Below are 21190 nucleotides of genomic sequence, written 5' to 3'. Positions count from 1 at the left end.
TATATATATATATATATATATATTTCCCATCTGGTACTTATTCAGGTTTAATCTTGAAAGAAAACTCTTCAACAAAGATCGCTTATGAAACGAATATCGATAACGATAAGGGTTCGAAGAATTATGAATTGATGAATTGATTTATTGAATTCTTAATTTTTTGATAATGGAAGTATTAAAAATGGTGCTTGTATTGTATTGCTTTCTCCTTTTTTTCTTTTTTTTTTTTTATGTTTTCTTGATACCTTTTTGGCTTGATTTTTACGTTATTTTTTTGGCTTGATTTTTACGTTTTTTAGGTAATTGTAATTACTAAGAGCTTGTATAAGGTAGATAAATTTATGCTCAAGTTATATGACATTTTTTTTCGTCTAGATTTTCTTTCTGGCCTTTTTCTAATATAAAATGGCAAATATAACTTCTAACATTTTAAGTTTTTCTAATATGATATATTTATAAATAGTAATTACTCATAACATACCTTTAATTTTAGTCTTAATAATTTCATAATTTACAATTATAGATTAAATCACTTTCTCTTTTTTGATGTGATTATTTTCTTGTTTGGCATGATGAGAATATAGATATTATAAATACCATACATAAAACAGTATCATATTAACAATTGTTTATATATATATATATTTTTTGTGTTTTATATTAGTGTAATTAAATATTTTATTTTATTTATTGTTAATTGTATTTTAAAAAGATAGCACAATAATGACTTTAACATAGCTTTAGGAAGCGGAACGTAATGATGGATCTACTTACAAAGGAAAACTAAGAAGAATATTTTTTTAAGCATAGTTAGAAATAGCCTAAAATATTCTAAAACTATTGTAAATGACACAAAATTACTCTTCATCCACCTATTGACTTCCAAATCTCTTTCATCCATATATTTGTTCCCAAATACCCTTTCATCCACCTTTGGGTTCAATATAGACCACTTTTATAGTGAATTATCATTTAAATCATTTTTTCTCAAATACGTAACTATCATCTATATATTGGTTACAATTTAATTACTTAAATTAATTTATAAACCCACCCAATTACTAGTTATACGCAATTTAAATTGACTATATCCGACCCAAGTTAACTATAACCGACCCAAATTAATTAACCCGTCCTAAATTACATTAACCACACCGATTAAAACAAAATACCCTTCATTCCCAACATTTCACTTCCTCTTCCAACATTCTTCCCCAATGTATTCACTTACAATTTTGAAAAACACTACCTAAATTGACTAGTGTTTTCCGAGATTGTAAGCGAATATATTGGAGAAGAAGGCTGGAAGAGGAAGTGAAATGTAAGGAATGAAGGGTTGTTCTGTTTTAATTGGTGGGGTAGATGTAGTTTGGGGCGGATGTAATTAATTAATTTCAATTGGGTATAATGAATAATAGGTAAGTTTGTAAATTAATTTAAGTAATTAAATTGTATCCAATAGATAGTCGCTACGTATTTTAAAATATTATTTAAATGACAATCTGTTATAAAAGTAGTCAATATTGAACTTAAAGATGAATGACAAGGGTATTTGGAAACCAATATGTGGGTGGAAGGTAGTTTAGTACCATTTATATTTTTACTTTCATTTATCACTTTTAATATTTCAAGAAAAATAATTTTTTTTAATCTTTTGCCTTCAATATTAATTAATTGTTCTCCAAATTATATTTTAAGTCCTAAAATACATTAATTAATAAAAATCAATATATATATATATAAATGAGAATCTTCAATCCGCCTATGTGGCATGCCTCAATGATGAAAAATATATATATATATATATTATTTAAAAAAATTAGGGCTTTTTAGATTATTTTTTTTACACAATAATATTATGTGTATATATATATATATTGCTATTAATAAGTTACTTAATGAGCATTACACCTTCTAACCTTTTAATAATATATATAACACCTAACCTTTAATTTAATAATATAACTCCTAACCTTTCATATTCATAACCTTCAAAATATTTAATATAAAAATTATAACTCCTAAATATTACACCTATAAAAATCCACTTTGAGACATTGCATGATGGTCATTTTATTTTTATTTTTCTTATTCTTCATTTTTTGTTTCTTTGATTTGTTAATTTCTTTTGTCTTATTTGATCTGATTTTTGCAGGAGAGGGATGTATAATGAAAAACGTTATATATTTTGCATATTTTGATTTTGTGAGGTAAAATGATTTGACATGTCTAATTATCATTATCACTTTTGTTCTATTGTAATTACATATATATTTGATATTATTAGGTTGGATTGTTGATGATACAAATCATGATTCTTTTATAGAAAAAATAATTTGTTCATTTTCTTTTTTGCTTCTCTTTGTAGTTTTTTGAGATTTTTTTTCTTATTCTTGTAGTTTCTACCGACACTGATTGTCTTTATTCACTTTGTAAATTTGAAGAATCGAATTATGTTATGTTGAGAACTCTTTCCTTTTCAAATCATATATAACTAAATATTTTAAATATTTTTGCTTGATTAGTTAACTATAATTTTATGTCTTTTTGTTGTTATTATTGTAAGGATTGTAATTATGTTATGTTGAGAACATGATCCTTCTTTCCCCTTCAAATCATATATAACTAAATATTTTAAATATTTTTTCTTGATTAGTTAACTAATTTTATGTATGTTTATTGGTATTATTATAAGGATTGTTTATAGTTCTCCGGTTAAACCTCCGATGCAATAAGAGTTGATTGGTTCCTTATCAGATTAATTAGTTAATTGAAAAAACGTCAATATATCTTATTTCTAATTTCGTCTAACAATATCTTCCTCCTCACTAGCTATAAAAATGTTATACAAATATATAATAAATATAAGTAATAAAAAAAACAATATATCACATCTTAATATAAAGTAAATAAAATACTAAATATTAAATACAAATATTATATAGCTAAGAATTAAATAAATCGATTCCTCTTTTAATTTTGTATCTCACAATCACATAACAATGATATGATAAAAATACATAATTTTAACATTGCATTATTTATTATATTATTTATATATAGAAATTATTTATAGGCCAAATGTTTCACAATTTTGAGGATTCAATCAACAAAAAAATTAAATATTTTTTAATTTTATTTTAAAACATCCGCACTATTACTTTTTTTTTTGATAATTTCAAAAAAAAATCTATTCCTTTTGATTAGCTTTTTAATTCTATGTCCCTTTCTAAATTTGTTTTTAATTAATTTTTTTCTTAATAGATATCTCTCCTATAATATAAAATAAGAGAAAAAGTATATATTGTTCAAAATAATAGTAATTACTAAAAATAATATTTATTATTAGAAGCATATTTGGAGACTTTTAATAATTTGAAATTTCTAAAATGATGTAAAAAGAAAATATGTCATATAATAAAATAAATCATAAAAATATGTAACAATTTTTTTACCCTTTTCCTCTTATTTTTATATATTTATTTTTAATTTAATTTTTATCATAAACTCACACCTCTTCATCTTTCATAACCTCTATACTTAATTAATACTTATTATTAATACCTATAACTTCCAACTTTATATATTCATAACCTCAAATTACTTAATGTTTAAAATTTGTGACATCTTAAAAGTACATAAAAAATATTTCTAACCAAATATATTTATGTTTAGCTTAATTGTCCTCTACTTTAATCTTGTAATGCAAAAATCTATCGACAAAGACTGCTTTGTGTAATTATTTTTACTTCTAATAAGAATAAGATATATAAAAGAGAATAATTGATTATTTTTTTTTGCATGAAACTAAAAGAGCAAGATCATTACTAAAAGTAAGACAAAAATAATTTTTGAAAATATTAAAATGTATTTTTAGGTACGCTTAGCGGGGGAGATAATCAAAATTATTATGAAGTTATTTTTAAATTTTAAATAAAATATGACTCATGAAAAATCTAATAAAAATTAATTAAGATAATTCATTTAAACATTTTGCTTAAATTAATAAAAAGCTAAAGACAAGCTAATTTGATTATGTTAAGATACGATGCTAATTGTTACTGTTTAAAATATATATATATAAATTAGTAAAAATACTAAAGACGAGCAAATTTCATCCTCTTAATTACAATGCTAATTGTTTATGTTTTATTAATAGAATTAAATAAGCAAAGACTATAAAAAAAAAGGAGACTAAAAAATAGCGTTGAAATAAATTTTTAAACAAAACTTAGAATTATAGAAGAGAATTTATCAAGGAAAAAATTAATACAGATAATTATTTCAAATATACTTATTACTTAATCACTCATCCTCCATTATAATGATTCTGAAAATTTACTTAGTTTTTTCTCCTACACTTTAATTGTAAGAAAATGTTATTTGTCGGTAATAATTATAAATATTCATATTATTTGTGAAAATTTTTTTTATGTTTACTTTACTTGGAAAAAATTCAAGAGTCTAATTATAAGTTTTTAGTAGATATATAAGTTTTTTTTAAAATCTTAACATAAAACCTTTTATCATTCATTTATAATTGTTCATTTATTACTTATTTTATTATGCATTTTAAAAATAATATATTATTTTTATGTTAATTCTATATCACTAAAAATTATTTTACCGAACTAAAATCATGTATTACCCATTTCCTTCCAAAGAATCAATATATAGAGAGAACTTTATATTTTAATATATAATTATTGAAGTACCTTTTTAAGTCTTCAAATTATAGATAGCTTATCTATTACGAATAATTTTTCATATTTCTAAGTCTGTTTTTGAATTTATTACTATTTTAATTCTTTTGATATTTTTTAAAAAATTTAAAAGACTAAAAATCTCACTTTAAATTTTTAACAAAACATCAAAGTTAACCATACTTAATTTTGAGAACTCATTCAAATGGATAATAAAGTCATAAATTCTTAATTATATATTATAACTAACATAAAAGAATAGGTACCATTCAACCAAAAAAAAGTATAGGTATTTGACCGTACTGCTAATTTAAGGTATTTATTTTTTGATAAAATTAATTCATGAATTGAGTTGAGATTACAAAGCTAAATAATAAAATTTATTAACTAATCTATTTGGATTTAAAAATTAAAATTAAAATGAAAACTTTTAAACACCGCGCATAGCGCGGCTAAGTTTACTAGTATTATAATAAATGTCTATTTTAATTATTACTTATTTTATTGATTGAACGGATAAAATATAAGGTGGACAAATTTAAAGTACTTAAAAATTAAGGTATAACATCAATTGGCTAGGTTTTCGCATAACTTTTAGGGGAACAAGAATACTAATGACTACTGAGACGCTAACAAAAAAAAAAGTCCAAACAACATTTGACAATGGTTTTATGGTGTGAAGTTATTTTTATGGGTCAGTATTCAAAATAATACATGACCATTAATTTTATCAATAAAACGAGAAGTATCTGTTTTTTCGGTTTATTGTTAATAAGAAATTACTCCCAACCCTACATTTACATACTCAATCAACCTACTATATAAATGAGCATCAAATCACAAATTCTTGACAATAAAATCAAGCAAAAGCAGAAACTTTTTTTTTTTTGGCACCTAGTTTTCAGTCCCACAAAAAAAAAGGGGAAAAAAATACTGCATGGCAAGGGGATATATTCATAATGTTATAGAAATTGCACCAGCACGATTTATTTGTCCTCGAAGGCTTTCAAATGTTCCAAAATTAGAGACAATTGCAGAAGAAGAGTATAAAAGTGGTCAACTTCTTATTGACAAGAAAGTTTTATATGTTGTTTTACTTTCTGTTATTGTTTACACATTTATCAACACGTACCCTATGGTCTAATTATAGGACAAACATTAATTTTGATACTCAATTTTAATAATCAATCATCATTGCATAAGGAGATACATTTTTGTTATAAATGCAGTGTATGTCAGTATATTTCATTTTATATAAAGTTCAAAGTTAAAATTGTACTAAACTATTCTATTCTCGGAAATATATTTATTTTTTGGAGGTATAATGTATAGGACACTAAATATTTAAAATAGACACCAACATTAGCCTCTTCATAGACGGACTAATACAAATACGAAGCAATATATGCTACAGAACTTATCACCATAAAGTTAACTGACTAACAAATCAAGTCAATTGGCCAATTGTAGGAATTGTTTACACTTGTATAATCTAATACTTTTTTTTCCTCCTGAGAAACTTTTGATGAATTTCGTTTATATACGAGGACTAGGTACTGTTCTGGAACTTCATCTGCACAGATAACATACATTTTATGGTGTTGTCAAATAACAAAAGACTTAGGTATGCAAACATTATTAGATTCTACAATGAAACTACTTTCAGAAACCATTAAATAACATAAAACATAACATCAGGGGTGCTTGGTACGAACAAAAGGTTTTCCATGAAAAAAAGAATCCTTGGAAAAATGAGTGATTTCTTATTAATTTTCTAGTGTTTGGTGAGTCATTAGCAAAAAACATTGTCCCAGGATCATCTAGGAAAACCATATGGCAGGTAGGTTTAGGATGGGGGTTGCGAGGGTGATAGAGAAGTTGGGTACAAGGGTAATGAAGAGACTATTAGCATGGAATGTCATTTAGTATAACTTGTTTTTCCTGCTCTCACACCAAAGAGGTCATTTTTCTATTATTATTTTTGAAGAATTTGGTTTCCTAGAAAGACTATTTTCCGGAGCATTTCACCAACCAAACAACTCCGATACCTTTGGATTCACTCCCATAAGAAGGATTTAGTCATTCTAGCAAACATCAAACGTTCAAATATTGCAGAAACTCATGATCATGTACCATTTGATTTTATCAACCTATACTCCACTGACCATCTAGCATGTGAATAGTAAAAGAAGATAATTATGTGATTCATCTTTGCAAATACATACTAAATAGCTAGAGAGCTAACTTTTACACGCTTAGCCAACAGTCGCTCGGGATTTTGCTAAAGCATTTCGAAGATAAACATAGGTATTAGCATGCCAGAACAAGTAACTGTAATGATATACCAAATTGTTTGGGTTTATGATCCCAACACCCAACCATAGATTTTATGAAAAAAACGCATCCACATAGCAGATATTCTGTTGTTCTCATTAATAAACTTCACTTACTTCATGAAGCCAAATTTTTCGAACACGAATTTGTAATTTAGCAATAGTCACGCCTTCTAGTTTGACATGCCTTTCCAGTTCCAAGATAAATTTGTATCCCCATAAGGCCTGCATAAAAGGGAGCTTAAAATCAAAGTCCTGACAAGTTGAAAAGGCTGAACAACAATGACTTTAATGGGATTAATAACCTTGTAAAATAAACAGCCATAACAAGGTTAACAAATGAGCACATGTTACATCAATTGAGGCGAGCAAATTTAAAACCATCTTGATGATACGGAATGAAAAAAACTAAAACCTACGAATATGTCAAGTTGTCAGCAACTCTTACTTATCCAGAGGGAACTAAACACAACAGTTAAGATACCCTATCAACAACAATTACATCAATGGAAAATTTTGTTTGCTGTCACAGGAGCCATATTTTAATGAGCTTCAAGTTCACCAATCATATCAGTCTAATCAATAGTTGGTACTGAAATCCTATAAAAGTATTCAGGTAAGAAAGCTGCCACAGAATTCAGAAAAAGAAAAGAAGGTAAACCAACATGCAGCACATGAAAATTGCTTAAACCATACTATCATGAGAACCCTACAGCAGAACTTCAGCTTTTCAGTTGGTGGAGTACAAGCTTCAAAATTATAATTATTAATCAGGCGTACCGAGCAAAAGTCAAGGCCTTAGGAAGGCTGCCAATCTGCATGAAGATTTGAAGAACTCATAATGAGGGTTGTTGAACCATATAATCTGCTATGGAAATTTAAACTGTCATAAACATCTTTTAACCCTCTGAAAATGAACATCCATCTGCTTCAGTGGAGATCCACAGTTCACAGGAAGATGAGTTTTGGACAAAACATATCAGAAAGTATACCCACTAAAAACTTCAGCTCTGGTTCTAGATTTTCAGACATCAACATGTTGGTTCTGAAATCTGGTCATAATATTGTAACCCACTGCAGATACTCACCCCCGCCCCCACCTAACATATACAATTATGATTCAGAGTTTTGGGTGAAACCGCGATGCCTCAGCGATAAGTAATTTTTTTTTCATTTTATGAATTCCAACAGTTAGGTAAAAAGTTGGATAACATGTCATCTTGCCTTTCTGGTATTATTGGCATAAGGGTAGCCGAGTAAGTTACCGATAAACTGTATATGAACATATTATTATATACAGAATAGAAACTTAAAAAAGAATTCATCTTGAAGATTATTATACTTGATTTTAGCTCCAAGCTCCTTTCCAAAAGGTCGGCGATGTTAAAACTGGTTGTCGTTGAACTTTTTCTCTCTTTGGACTTCTAGTAACTTAATAGTCACTATTCTAAAATGATGTGTATGATTGATTTATTTATTGCACTTGATATCGCAAGCACAATTTAAGTAAACATTAGGTTAGCCACTATTTGATAGTTAACTTAAAACATTAAATTCAAAGAGAACAATAAAATCCAAGTCTTTCCCTCTCAATCACTTTACATCCTTAAAACCTTTACTGAACCCTTTTCAGTTAGTTAATTAATGCTTTGCTCAACTACCAGAAAGGTACCCTGGTCGTATTTTGTGTGACACACTTTCCTTTTAAGTCTATTAAAAAAAATTAATACCCATCTCTTTTTTGGAAATTATTTATAGTATCTCCATTTTACCCTTTGGGGTCGTTTGGTACAAAGATTAATAACCCATGGATTAGTAATGCAGAGATTAGTATTGCATGCATTAGTAATGCAGGATTTATTTTTTATAAAGTGTTTTGATTATTGTTTCCCACATAATCTTTTTTTTTTTGGATTAAGACTCTACAAAAAAAAAAAAAAACTTCTTTTCAATTATACCCTTAAATACTATGGGTTTTCTATCTTATGTAATTTGGTCAAGGTATATAATACCCGACAATATTATTTTTTTGCGGCCTTCTAACTAGCTAGGAGAAGACCACTTTTGTTGTCATGTTTGCTATTTTCTCACTTGAATTATTTGAGGGTAGTGATTGTCATCTTAATAAATTGATCACTTACAAAACATAAATTTTCAATTTTAAAAAGATAGACCATCTACTTTTAAAACACGGTAAATGATAGTAAAATTGAATAAACATCTATGTTCACACATAAAAATTGCAAGTTGTAGTTTTAATATGTATTCAATTTTAAAATTGTTCAAAATACAAATAATTAGAAAATGACATATATATCAACAAATAATACATGCAGTTAAGATCACAAACATCACATGGTCATATATTTGGCCTTTCAATTAGCGATTACTTAGCAACTCACATTTCAAATATTGTATTGATTTGTATTGGATTTATTTAGCAACAAACAACTCTATCTCTAAGTAATAAAATTTGTAAGCTAATTTATTTAGATAAATGCACTAGTATCAATATAAAACATGAAATCAAGAAAATAAATAAAATGATTAAAAGAATTTGAGAGAAATTTTGTCTTTACATGGATTAATCTCATGGTATTAAATCCTATGTATTACTAATACCACCAATTGGAAGGTATTTGTTATACATCCTATAATACCATGTAGGGTGTATAACTAATCCATGGAGTAGTTATACATAGGCCCAAAACTCCTACCAAACATAGTATTAAATAATACCATACATAATACATGAACTATTTCTCCTAATAATCCCTACCAAAATGACCCCTTAGTGACATGACTTGGCGAGATACCAAGTGATATAAAATTTAATTTTTTTACAAGGAGAGATAAATGAAAATGCATGTGGAAATCTCACCACCACTTCTTAAAGGATAATTTTGATATTTTGCATATATTTGCTACCATGTTAAAAGGTTTCTTTAATCGTTCTTACTGCGGCCACAATAAAACACTTAAACATAAAATGGAACAGAGATGTGATCAATTATTTTCTCCTGGGTTGATCAGGGACCACTACGAAATGTTGCTGCAATTCTTCAACTAGTCTATGATTCATACAAGAAGAGAACGGAGAATTTGTAACTGTTTGTGATGCTTATAGAACCTTGTCTGCAAAAACATGGTGGAATTTATAAGAGAACCAAGTTTTTCAGTTTTTCGTATCTTTCTGTAAGTTTGGGGTGGACAGTCATATCTATCTAGTTAAAAAAGGCTGGAAGGCACTAGGAACTATACTAAGAAGCACCTGCTATGAGAAGCCAAGAGGGCATGCCCACCTGGTCGGACTGTTGGACTAGATTAGGTCAATGGGTCGATAGGATTTTGTGTTTTGCATGAGTAGATACTTGGGTATCAACATGCCTGCTTCAACATGTCAACAGAGGGTATTTTTTGTCATTTTAATTATTGACCTTAACTTTCTTTTCTCCACATGTTGTCCAACCACCACATCAATATACGTGGCTTTCATGCCGCTTCATCTATTTGCTATAATCCTTCATACTTTCTTCATCTTCCTGTGTTTTTCTTTAGTTTCTCAAAATGTTGCTAGACTTTCAAGGTACTTTTAATTTTTAATTTTTGGCTTTGCCCTTCGTATTTTCTTCTTATCAGTTCTTATTTGCATCTAATATGACTGACGAAAGAAAATGAGGGAGGGCTCAATAGTAGACTGCTAATAATGTTCTTGCTAGTAAACGGAAGTCATGTTTTCCTCTCTCAAGAGTGGAAACAGACAAATATAACCAAAAAAGTTGGTTTAACTAGTATGACTGGCATCCAGTTTATCAAGAAGGGTGCCTTCACTGTACAGCATGAAGCATATATGAGTAAAGAACAGAATTTAAGCACATGTAAAATGGTGTCATGAAGAAATTAATTTGTATATTGAAGGTTTACCTTGGATTTTTCACATGAAGTAACAAGAAGACAAAAGCGAGGAAGATAAATGAGGAACCGACAGTGACATAGGACATCCCTAGGAAGTTATTTCTGCCTCCCAGCCAGCTGGTTGTTGAAAGAACAAGTTTCTTCCTTCCACCAAAACTGTACGTGTTGTAGTTGTTAACAAGATTCACCATAATTAAGTCACCTTCCTCTAAGTCCACTTCAATTTTTCCATATAACTTACGAAAGGTAGGGAGAGCAGCAGTACGCATCCATACAATGAGATTCTCCTGATCACTTAGCTGATTGATTCCATCAATCCCATTCCAATTGAAAAAAAGATCCATGAAAAAGGGCATATTAGAGAAGAGAATCAATTAGAAGTCGAATCCGTATAGTTGAAAGAGAAGACAAGAAACACAAGTTGAGGTCAAAATTTATGCTTAAATCATCGGAATGAATCCGAACCAAATTAGTGCTAAAATTCCAAACCTTAAGAAAGGATTAAAATCAACAAAAATTATATAAAGACTCGGGTCATGACTGCAACATCACAACGACCACATCTAAGAACAAAACCTAGCAAGAACTTTCAAATTCAGTGTTATTATTTTTGTAATATAAATAGAGACACTGCATCGACAAAACAGAGATGTAAAAAATTTAATAACCAGCGGACGGGAATCCAGAATAGAGCCATAAGAGCTTTCAATGATCAGTATTTGGCCTTAGTAGTGACTCATGTACACGTTCATCCAGGAAAATATTCAAATGTATTAAGAACAATACCTACTTCCTATTGGTCGTTTCTTGCCCATCTTCTTTAGTCTTGGGATTCAAGAAGAGATATCGACTCTAAAATGAAATATTGCTCCTAAATTAATATGACTTGATTTAACAATTCTGTAAGCACTTCCATATGTTTCATTTAACAGAAAAGAATAACCAGACTTGCTGCATCTGTTCTAAGGCCTTACAGGGATGTTAGGGTCCAATGTTGCACCACCAATTAGAGGCCCGCTCTGGAAATTGAATGGATAAACGTCTTTCCCATATTTGTGTTCACGATCACTCCTCCAAGCAATATTTTTCCTGTTGACTTTTATAGCATCTGCCCCGTTGAAGAAGGAATATGTGTCGTTAAACAAGCTCCATGCAATCAAACCACAAGGAACAATTGGGAGACCATTGTTTTCGCCTTCGGGATTGCAAGAACTCGTATCATTGTACTGTAATCCATGTAAAAGCTGTTTATCACTTCTGCTTTTGACGTACCTGGATTACAAGGCCAAGCTGAGTCAGAAAAGAACAATTAACAGAGATAGATGACAAAATGGACTTCACACGGAGGAAAAAGTGATGAAAAATGCAGACAACACTCCAAAAGGAAGATAATCAACTAATTTTATGCCAGTAGTACCAATCTTCCATGAATTTGTATTACCAGCAAAAATTGGTACTTGAAAAAGAAAATGAAACAAAGAAGTAAAGAACCTTCACCTTCTGTGGTTCTGGTAATAGTTATCAAGTTGATAATAAATGTAAATTGGAGCTTTCATATTTTGGGGCACCTGCACAGAGACAATTTCCAAACACAAAACAAATCAATGAAGAGGATAAAGAAAAAATCCAAACTAGAGTCTCCAATCATTTAAATTTTATCACAAGTATAAAAAAAAAAAAAAAAAAGCAAAAGTTTGGCCGTGTTTGCAGAGCAAAGATGGAATGATGTGGTATGCAGCTGGATGAACAATTTGCATTATGGATTGAACAGCACAGTGCCAAACATGTTATACCTCGATATACTTTATACCTTGTTAATGTTATGGTGTTTCTTGACCTTACAAAGGATTTGCAACGAATGAGAGATGATGGATGGAATCGTTCATGGATGAAGTCAAATTCATTTGGTGCTAAACATGATATTTTGGTTCCCAAGATGACAAAATTCTATATTCCTGGAAAGTCAAAGTGTAGACCTTCTAGCATTACTTTTTGACGTCCCTTACATGTTGAGCTTTTCAATACTGTAAATTGTAATTGATTTGCAACTTTAGGAGCTTAACAAATTGCTTTGATGTTGTGAGTTATAACTTTTTTGTTAGTATGGCTAGCTTGAATTCGGCTAATTCATTTGCTAATTTTGATTTGGAAACAATAATGACTTTGGCCAAGTATTACCCGGATTTTGAGATCTCAGTTATCAACTTGACATTTTCATAATGTGCATGCGACGTGGTGATCCTAGGTTCTCTAATTTAAAGGAATTAGTGATTTGGCAAAAGCGTTGGCTGAGGGAGATCTTCTGGAGACTTGTTTACTTGTGAAGTTGACTCTGATTTTACCTGTCGCGACTTCAATCGTAGAAAGAGCATTCTCATCCATGAAATACATCAAAGATGAATTACGGGGTACTATTATTTCGTTTTTAGATTATTGTTTAGTTTGTTACTTTGAGAAGTAAGAATTTGCAATTGTAAGCAATGGTGCTATTTTTCACCATTTTCAAAATATGTAAACATGTCGAGTTCAAGTATGAGTGGGTGTTGTACTTTGGTTATATAAGTATCAAGTTGATGATATTCGATTATACGTAAGTTTGTACTTTGCTACCATTATTATTGAAGCTTTTTTTAAGACTTGTACGCCGAACTTTGTCGTTAGCAATTGGCGTACAAAAGATAATGGTGCCCCCATTGTGCTCAAATCTTGGGGTCCTTCTCTCATAAGATGGGTTGTCGTGACTTTATCAATGCAAGAACCGTCTCCTTAGATTTTAATAGGTAACTGAAGTTTCATTTACTCATTTATTTAAAATTAACACAATACTATGGAGCAAGTATGCACTTACATGTGAGTGTATGATAATATGAAACATATATGTCACTTGTAAAAATCACTTCTAATTCAGCATTTCTAATGGAAATGTAAGCTTACATTGAAGATCTAGAACAACTGGTTCAGATCACCACCACAGACTGTAGTTTTAGGTCAAATACAATTTGCCAGCAGTTTTCTGGATATTTTATTACCTAAGCTATTTTGTACTATTTGAAACCAGAGGTTTCTTTTTCATTGAATTAAATTGTATGAGTTTGGGTTATAAATGTACATTAGAGGAAAAAGACTACCAACTTTTCCTTATTCAAAAAAAGAACTTCCATAAATTATACACTTTCTTCTTTTATTTTCCTGTGGTATGTAAAGTTCTTTCAAAAGGAAAAGAGAGACATTTTTTAAAATATGTACTTTATCATCATGCATCAGCTAAGAATGCTGTTATTGATGCCTTTTCAGAATCTACTTTGGTGTTTATCTATCATAAAGAACCTGATTGCTTAGACAATAATATGCTATTTTTCAAGGGTCCTTGGAAAATTTATTCCCTGGGTTGTTTTCCATTTGCCTGAATCCTGACAGCAAAATACAAGAGGTTTGGTCCCCACAAGGATGGAATTTGCTCTTTAGGAGATTTCTTAATGATTGGGGAATAGAGTTGGTAATGGATACGCTAGCTTTGATTGGAGATTTTCCTGGCACAAATCTGGAAACAGATAAATTGTTATGGAGGCATCATACTGACGGTCAATTCTTTGTGTACAGAATGTATAAAAGGGATCTAGCCACAATTTTGGGAAGAAATCAGGGACATGGAGTGCTATATGGAAGAGTGTAGCCCCTACTAAAGTGAAGTGTTTCATGTGGTTGGTAACTAGGAGAGCTTGCCTGACACATGATAAACTTCAAAAGAGGGGAAAAATTATTGCCTCAAGATGCTATCTTTGTAAAGAGGCCCTAGAAACCAACAATCATCTGTTTCTCCACTGCAAAGTAACAACACAAGTATGGGCTCTATTTACCAATATAATGAGTCTAAATTGGATTATGCCAGAACATACAACAGACCTACTAAGTTGCTGGGTCAGAAGGGGAGGTAGTAAAAGCCAGAGGAGGTGGTGGAGAACCGTACCTGCTTGTATCTGGTGGAGCGTTTGGAAGGAGAGAAAACAGACAATTTTTGTATGGAAAGAATGCACTATAGAGAAGATTAAGTGGAAAGTAATTACCACTTTAGGTTTTTGGTGTAAAGAAATGAACATAGAAGAAGAAATTCAACTAGTGGATTTCATAGGAGCTTTGTAAGTAGTCCTGTTTATCTTTTGTTGGTCTTTCTATGTAACTAACACTTTTGGAGGTGGCCAGCATACCCTTTTAATGCTGAGGAATACGATGTTACCAGTTTCCAAAAGAAAAACAATGTAATGTATTTGGCTAGAATAGTTCCATATTTCTCTACTTTCTAATCCAAAATAGTTTGCACTACACACCTTCAAAAAATATGGTCTCAACCCTTCCGTAAGAAAACCTCTGATATTACCTTCCGTGAATCTTAATTTTATTTTTTAAGTATACGTGTATGTGAGCGTGTAATACATATATATGTAAGTATACTTACGTGTATATATGTGATTTTGCTAATCAACTACTTGGTCGAGGTAGGCGAGGTAGGTTAGCATTGTAACCATTTCTTGATTTCTAAATGCCGTTACCAATACACTACCACACTGACAGGAGGGGCTTTACTTATTCTCCACCCTAACTTTAAACCCAATCCTCCTTTTCCCTCTTCAAGTAGGCGAGGTAGGTTAGCATTGTATCCATTTCTTGATTTCTAAATGCCGTTACCAATACACTACCAAGGAGGGCTTACTTATTTTCCGCCCAAACTTTAAACCCTATCCTCTTTTCCTCTCTTCTTTTTTCCATGTCTCCCTCTTCAATGGTGAGTCCACCAACAACAACATAATATAGGGAAATAGATTAAATACAAAGAAACAATTATTAAAACCATCTTGGATCATGGGAATCGCTTTTCATTGTCTTTTCCTGCCTGTTTCCCTATTTGTTTTCGAATTTCCAGTTGATTTGACCTTGATCAAATCGTTGTTTGAAGAGGTATTATTATTGGATTTTATTCATTCGAATCATATATGAAAACTAAAATTGGGGGTTTCTAGTAACATCTTGAGATTTCAAAGAAGCGGAGGAGGCGCAAAATCTTGCTGAGAGTAGAAGTGAATATGAGATTGAAGTTGGAAATGTCAGATAATGGTTATCTCTTCTTTATTATGGATTCAAAAATCTTTGGTTTATTTCTTAGAGGAGCCAAAGATATCTCTGTTTCTTAAGCTTTCACCATGAATGATGACAAGAAGGAAAAAGAAAAAGAGTGGTGAGAGGGACTTGGTTTTACTTTTGTAGAAGAACAAAAAAAACCCATCATTATTCTTGTTTAATGTGTTATTGGAGGCATTTAAGAAAAAAAATAAAAATATGGGTGTAGTGCTAACCTACTAGGCTACTACAACCATATAGTAGGTTAACAAGACTCACATCTCTCAAATGGGTGAGTTGGACAGAATTTGGGTGCGTCAAAGCAGGCTAAGTTAATAAATGGGTGTGTTAATGACTCGTACAAAGATTACTTGGGCTGAAATGGGCTAAATAATGGGTCATAGCCCAACCAGCCCACTCATTACCAAGTTTTAGCTTCTTTGTTTGTTTTCGTATAATTTATTTAATTATCAAACAGAACTCCTATAAGAAATTATTTTTGAAGTTTTTTAAAAATATATTGACAGATTCATGGGTCCATTTTGGCTAGATATGTAGCCCAAGAGGCCAACTATTAGAGGGCCTGAATAAGGCTGGTCAAAACAGACTGAGTTCATAATGGCCAGGTCATTATCCTACTCAAAGTTGAGTTAGCTGCGGGGATCATGTTTTCATGGGCTACTTTTGTCACCCTACACACACACACACACACACAGAGAGAGAGAGAGAGAGAGAGAGAGTATTTTGCTAACCTACTACATGACAATAGTAGATTGTACCCACTTTTAATTCACTAAAATACCCTGCCACCTTATTGAAATAAGAACTTTCAGCGGCATTTTGGTCCCTTCTATGTAAATTCCCTTTTTCTATTTCTCAGTCCTTCCCATCTTCATTCTCATCTTCAATTATCAATTAAACCTAAACATTGAAACTTCTTTCAATGCTATTTAATATCTACCTCCATTACTTAACCATTATAACTTCACAATCCAATACACAAAGAACAAACAAATTGAAAAATGAAAAAGCCAGACGTTAATTCATTTCAACATTGATGATGAATTTTGTGGAATTGGGTTTAGAGCTGGTATCTTTTGGAAGTGGGTTTACTGTTAAGCTTCTCATGAAGGAAGAGGAGTTAAAGATGATTTTCGAGTTGGATTTGCCATGAAATGCATAGCCTTGAGTTGAAAGAGTATTGATCTAAATATCTAGGGGAAAAAACAATTTGAGGACTCCAACTCCATCTATAGTTCATCAAGAAGGAAACTTGAACCAGGGAAGTGTTTTGAATCTGTAATGAAAAAGTTTGCAGTAAAGGGAAGCAAAAATTGGATATTCCTGAGAAAGAGAGAGATGAGTGGAAAACGGGGAGGAAGGGATTTTTTTTTGAAAAAAACTGGCAAGTTTAATGGGGAGGAAGGACAATTGAATGGATAGGAAGACTAAAATGCCCCTTAAAGCTCATATTTTAATGAGGTGGCAGGGGTATTTTAGTGAATCAAAAAGTGGGAAACAATGTTACCTTCATGCAGTAGGTTAGCAAAAACCCATATATATATATATATACACATATCTTCTTTGAAGAGAATCTACGTGTATTCTGTACAGAATTCTCAATACTAAGTTTGAATGGGAGTTATATAAGATAGTCTCAAAAATATTGTGCCTTTAAGATTAAAAAGCTCATATCGAAATTGATTTCTGATACATAGAAGATTTCATTAGAAGCAGCAGATTAGTAATGTTGTCTCAATAGCAAACGAAAAACTGTGTGCTATGTTAAACAAAGCGAAACAGGGGCTAATACATAAACTGGACGTGGAGAAGGTCTTATAACCAGAGAAGTGAAGATCCTTTTATCACTGGGGAAATGGGATATACTCAGCAGATGTGCCAAATTGGTGTCCATCGATGAACTTCAATGAGCAGTCAAAGTATACATCCTCATTACTGGAGTTGAAGAAGAAAGCTTAAATGTAGGGTCATATAAATCTGACATGGTAACATGTTATGAAGCGAGGAGAATTAATATATAAGAGAGGCATGCTTGGATGCGAGTTCATAACTCGTAGAAATATCACCTTTAAGTAACGTGTACAATTCTTGGAAACTGAGTTATCTTTGATGTAAGCAACTTTTTGACTCTTCAAATTATCTGGCACACAATCTATATCATATCTGTCAACAATCTCAATAACCTGCAAATGCTTTTCTGATCAGCTATCTATGCCAAACTTATTGATCAGGAACAGAGGAGCAAAAGCTTACACTTTCAGAAGCATAAAGACAGAGAAGTCCAATTGGAATAAAAATGACGCCTATCAAGAAAAACATCGAAATGACCTGTTAAGAAGATGTAGTCAGAGAAGTACAACACCTGTCGATTTAGAAAAGAAATGGGAATTTCAGAGAAAGACTTCTTCTCATTTAATTACCCATGCTGGTGTAAGGACAGGTTTACATGCTGGGAGATTTTGTTGTGTAAACTGATATACAGCTGCAAACGTGAGAATGAAACATGTCAAAATTTAGCAGCTACTTCCATATTTTATAGGTTATGAAGCAAATAGAACTGCATTAACTCTGCTTGAGAGATAATACTGAGAGAAATGAAGTTCAATGGAAAACTGAACTAATTAACTAGATAAGTACCAATTAATATAGAACAAAAGCTTAACTGAAAGAATCATAACTTGATATTTTGATTGAAGATGCATCACTTATCGCAATGTCACAATCACAACCAATTATATATTTTATAGAGAGATGGCATAATGAGCTCCTAAAATTCGCATATTCTCCTTTCTTATATGCTTATTTAAAGAAACAAACATACCCAGACTCTAGCAACAATGGCAAGACCTTAAGTAAGTGAAGTACAACTGGAACCTATGTTATAAAGAAGGCTTTTACACTGTTGAGAAAGCTTATTTAATCCTGTAACTTGATCCAAAATCAGAATTTATAACCAACACATAGACACCAAACTCTTACTTTGTATGGAAGAGGACACTACATCTCCCTTCATGGAAAGTCACTCTTACGTGCTCCTATTTCACTGACCAAAAACAATTACTTTGTTTATTTAACATTACTGTAGAAATCAAGCAAGTCCTCTGGTAAGACAATGAGATTCCATTTTCTTCACCTAACTACTTGTTAAATGTGTCCATCCAAGTGTTATTACTTGATTACAAGTTTTTCCTAAGGTCTCTACAAGAGATGGATAAAGTCCCATAAAAGGTCTTGATAAATACAAGGAGGATGGCATCAGATCACATCCCTAATTCAGATTGATCATACTCTCACGAGTCCTTCCCAGCTCATCTAAGGGCTAACCAAAGAAACCAGTCTCCATCAACGAATAGCACTACCATCGACTCCCCATCACCACATACCGAAATAACTAATAACCATCGCAAACCACAACCCTACGTAATGGTGATGCAACTCAAGAGTTGATATCTATCAACACCACCCAAAATATCACCAGCATAACATCAGCAACACCCACAAAAGAGACATTTCAAGTATCGTGAAAACACAAGAAGTGATTTTCTCTAGTGTAACAATTGGCAGCAGCAATTCCAATTATCTGATTATTTAGTTCGAATATACTCGTTAAAGAACCTGGCACACTGAGAAAATTCTACCCATAAGAGCTTTTTCTTCTCCTTTGTTTTATCGATTTTAATTTATGATACTCATAACAGAAAGTTGTTCTGATCTATAATATCTTCAAGTTCATACTTAGTGTGCACTCTCCATCAATCATGATGAATAAATTTGAGGACTTCCACAGTTTTTCCATTGCTGAGATCTATCACTATTGCTTTTTGCATGACTTTGAAAATTAAAGTAGCTGCAGATCTCTTGATTTGTGGCATTTCCTATTATGGATTGCAATAGTTTGGCCATCATTGTGCTATAACGGTAGATGCCCGGCACCACATTATTATTAATTCTTTCAGCTCTTTGCTTCCACGTCTGATAATCTAAGGGGCTATCTATCCTCAAATAGCTTGAATTTGACCTATCGCATACCAACTCACTTAAAACCAAACTCTTCACCGAACTTAGCTATCACCGAAAACCTGACTCATAGGAATAACAAAATTGATTTTTAGTTTGAACTTACCATCATCCAAATGTCGTCGAACTGGACGTGACCGAGATTCTACAGACTGTGCACCATTTCCAGACAAAATACTTGGTCCCTCCACATCCATTCAATCAAATTATGATAGCAAAGCCCTGTAAACTCTGTACTCAAGAATCTGCAGCTAGGGCAAAAAAATCTACAGGTAGTAAATTTTGCATATAAATTTCCACCAATCTAATCTCGAAGACCCATTTGTCTGCTGAGAGAAATCCATAAAGGGTTTTTAGTGAAATGAGCAAATTTTGCAAATCCAAACAAAAAATAGTTACACTAAAAAGTGAAAAAAAACAAAACTGACTGCTCTATCTGAACTATGATCCAATCATTCAAGCTGGAACTTCTTAATTTTCACCAAAAAAGAAAAAAAAAGAATCTATCAACCATATTATATTTTGAGCTATGAAATTAAGATTCCAGTTGAATTAAGGTGGCTATAAAACATAGTAGAAAGAATTAAACATTGAAATTCAAAGAAGATGAGTGAAAATTCTTACCTGTGAATTAGGTACAATAGGATTTGGAATCTATAGGGCAAAAAATTGGAGAGTAGGGAAAGGGTGATTGTATTGTATTGCATATATATTATAATAATATATGAGGGAATGTGAGCGATTGCTTTTGACAAAAGAAAACCAGGGTATAGGGTAATACGCATATATACGTTTCGACCAAAGAATTGTCTGCAAGTCTCCCATGGAAACCTTCCTTTTTCCTCCCACTATATATTGTTTCTAATCAAATAACAAATAAAAGGGGTTAAATAAGTCTTTTTTTTTTTGGTCCCAGTTAGACTAAAAAAGGGGAAATTTTATATATGACAAATGAATTTATGAGTATAGTTTATATAATTACATTTTATGGGTATAGTTTAGTTTGTTAGGTAACTTTATATTTGTATAAAAAAAATTAATTAAATTTATATAAAAAAATTATTTTTCAATAAATGGTAACAATAATAA

General features: G+C 31.1%; 1 protein-coding gene across 8 annotated transcripts; it reads right to left on the bottom strand.

Moving 5' to 3' along the window:
- Nucleotides 1-5976: 5976 nt before the first annotated feature.
- LOC107028974 (putative ALA-interacting subunit 2) lies at nt 5977-20959 on the bottom strand. Of its 8 annotated transcripts, none has more exons than XM_015230233.2 (11): nt 20726-20959; nt 20208-20430; nt 18505-18566; nt 18338-18412; nt 18151-18267; nt 12449-12519; nt 11926-12223; nt 10961-11250; nt 7817-7901; nt 7154-7261; nt 5977-6276 (listed from the first exon to the last, which is right to left on the bottom strand). In XM_015230233.2, the coding sequence occupies exons 2-9, from the start codon at nt 20296-20298 to the stop codon at nt 7835-7837; spliced, it is 1071 nt and encodes a 356-aa protein (XP_015085719.1). In that variant the 5' UTR covers nt 20299-20430; nt 20726-20959; the 3' UTR covers nt 5977-6276; nt 7154-7261; nt 7817-7834. The 8 variants fall into 8 exon arrangements, with proteins under 8 accessions (XP_015085719.1, XP_015085720.1, XP_015085721.1 ...); XM_015230234.2 differs by having other exon boundaries at nt 20208-20427; XM_015230235.2 differs by having other exon boundaries at nt 20208-20367.
- Nucleotides 20960-21190: the final 231 nt, after the last annotated feature.

The sequence above is a fragment of the Solanum pennellii genome, chromosome 8 (genome assembly GCF_001406875.1).
Source record: "Solanum pennellii chromosome 8, SPENNV200".
Classification (NCBI taxonomy): Eukaryota; Viridiplantae; Streptophyta; class Magnoliopsida; order Solanales; family Solanaceae; genus Solanum; species Solanum pennellii.
The sequence above is the reverse complement of the archived record's forward strand: the minus strand, read 5'-3'. Positions and strand labels throughout refer to the sequence as shown.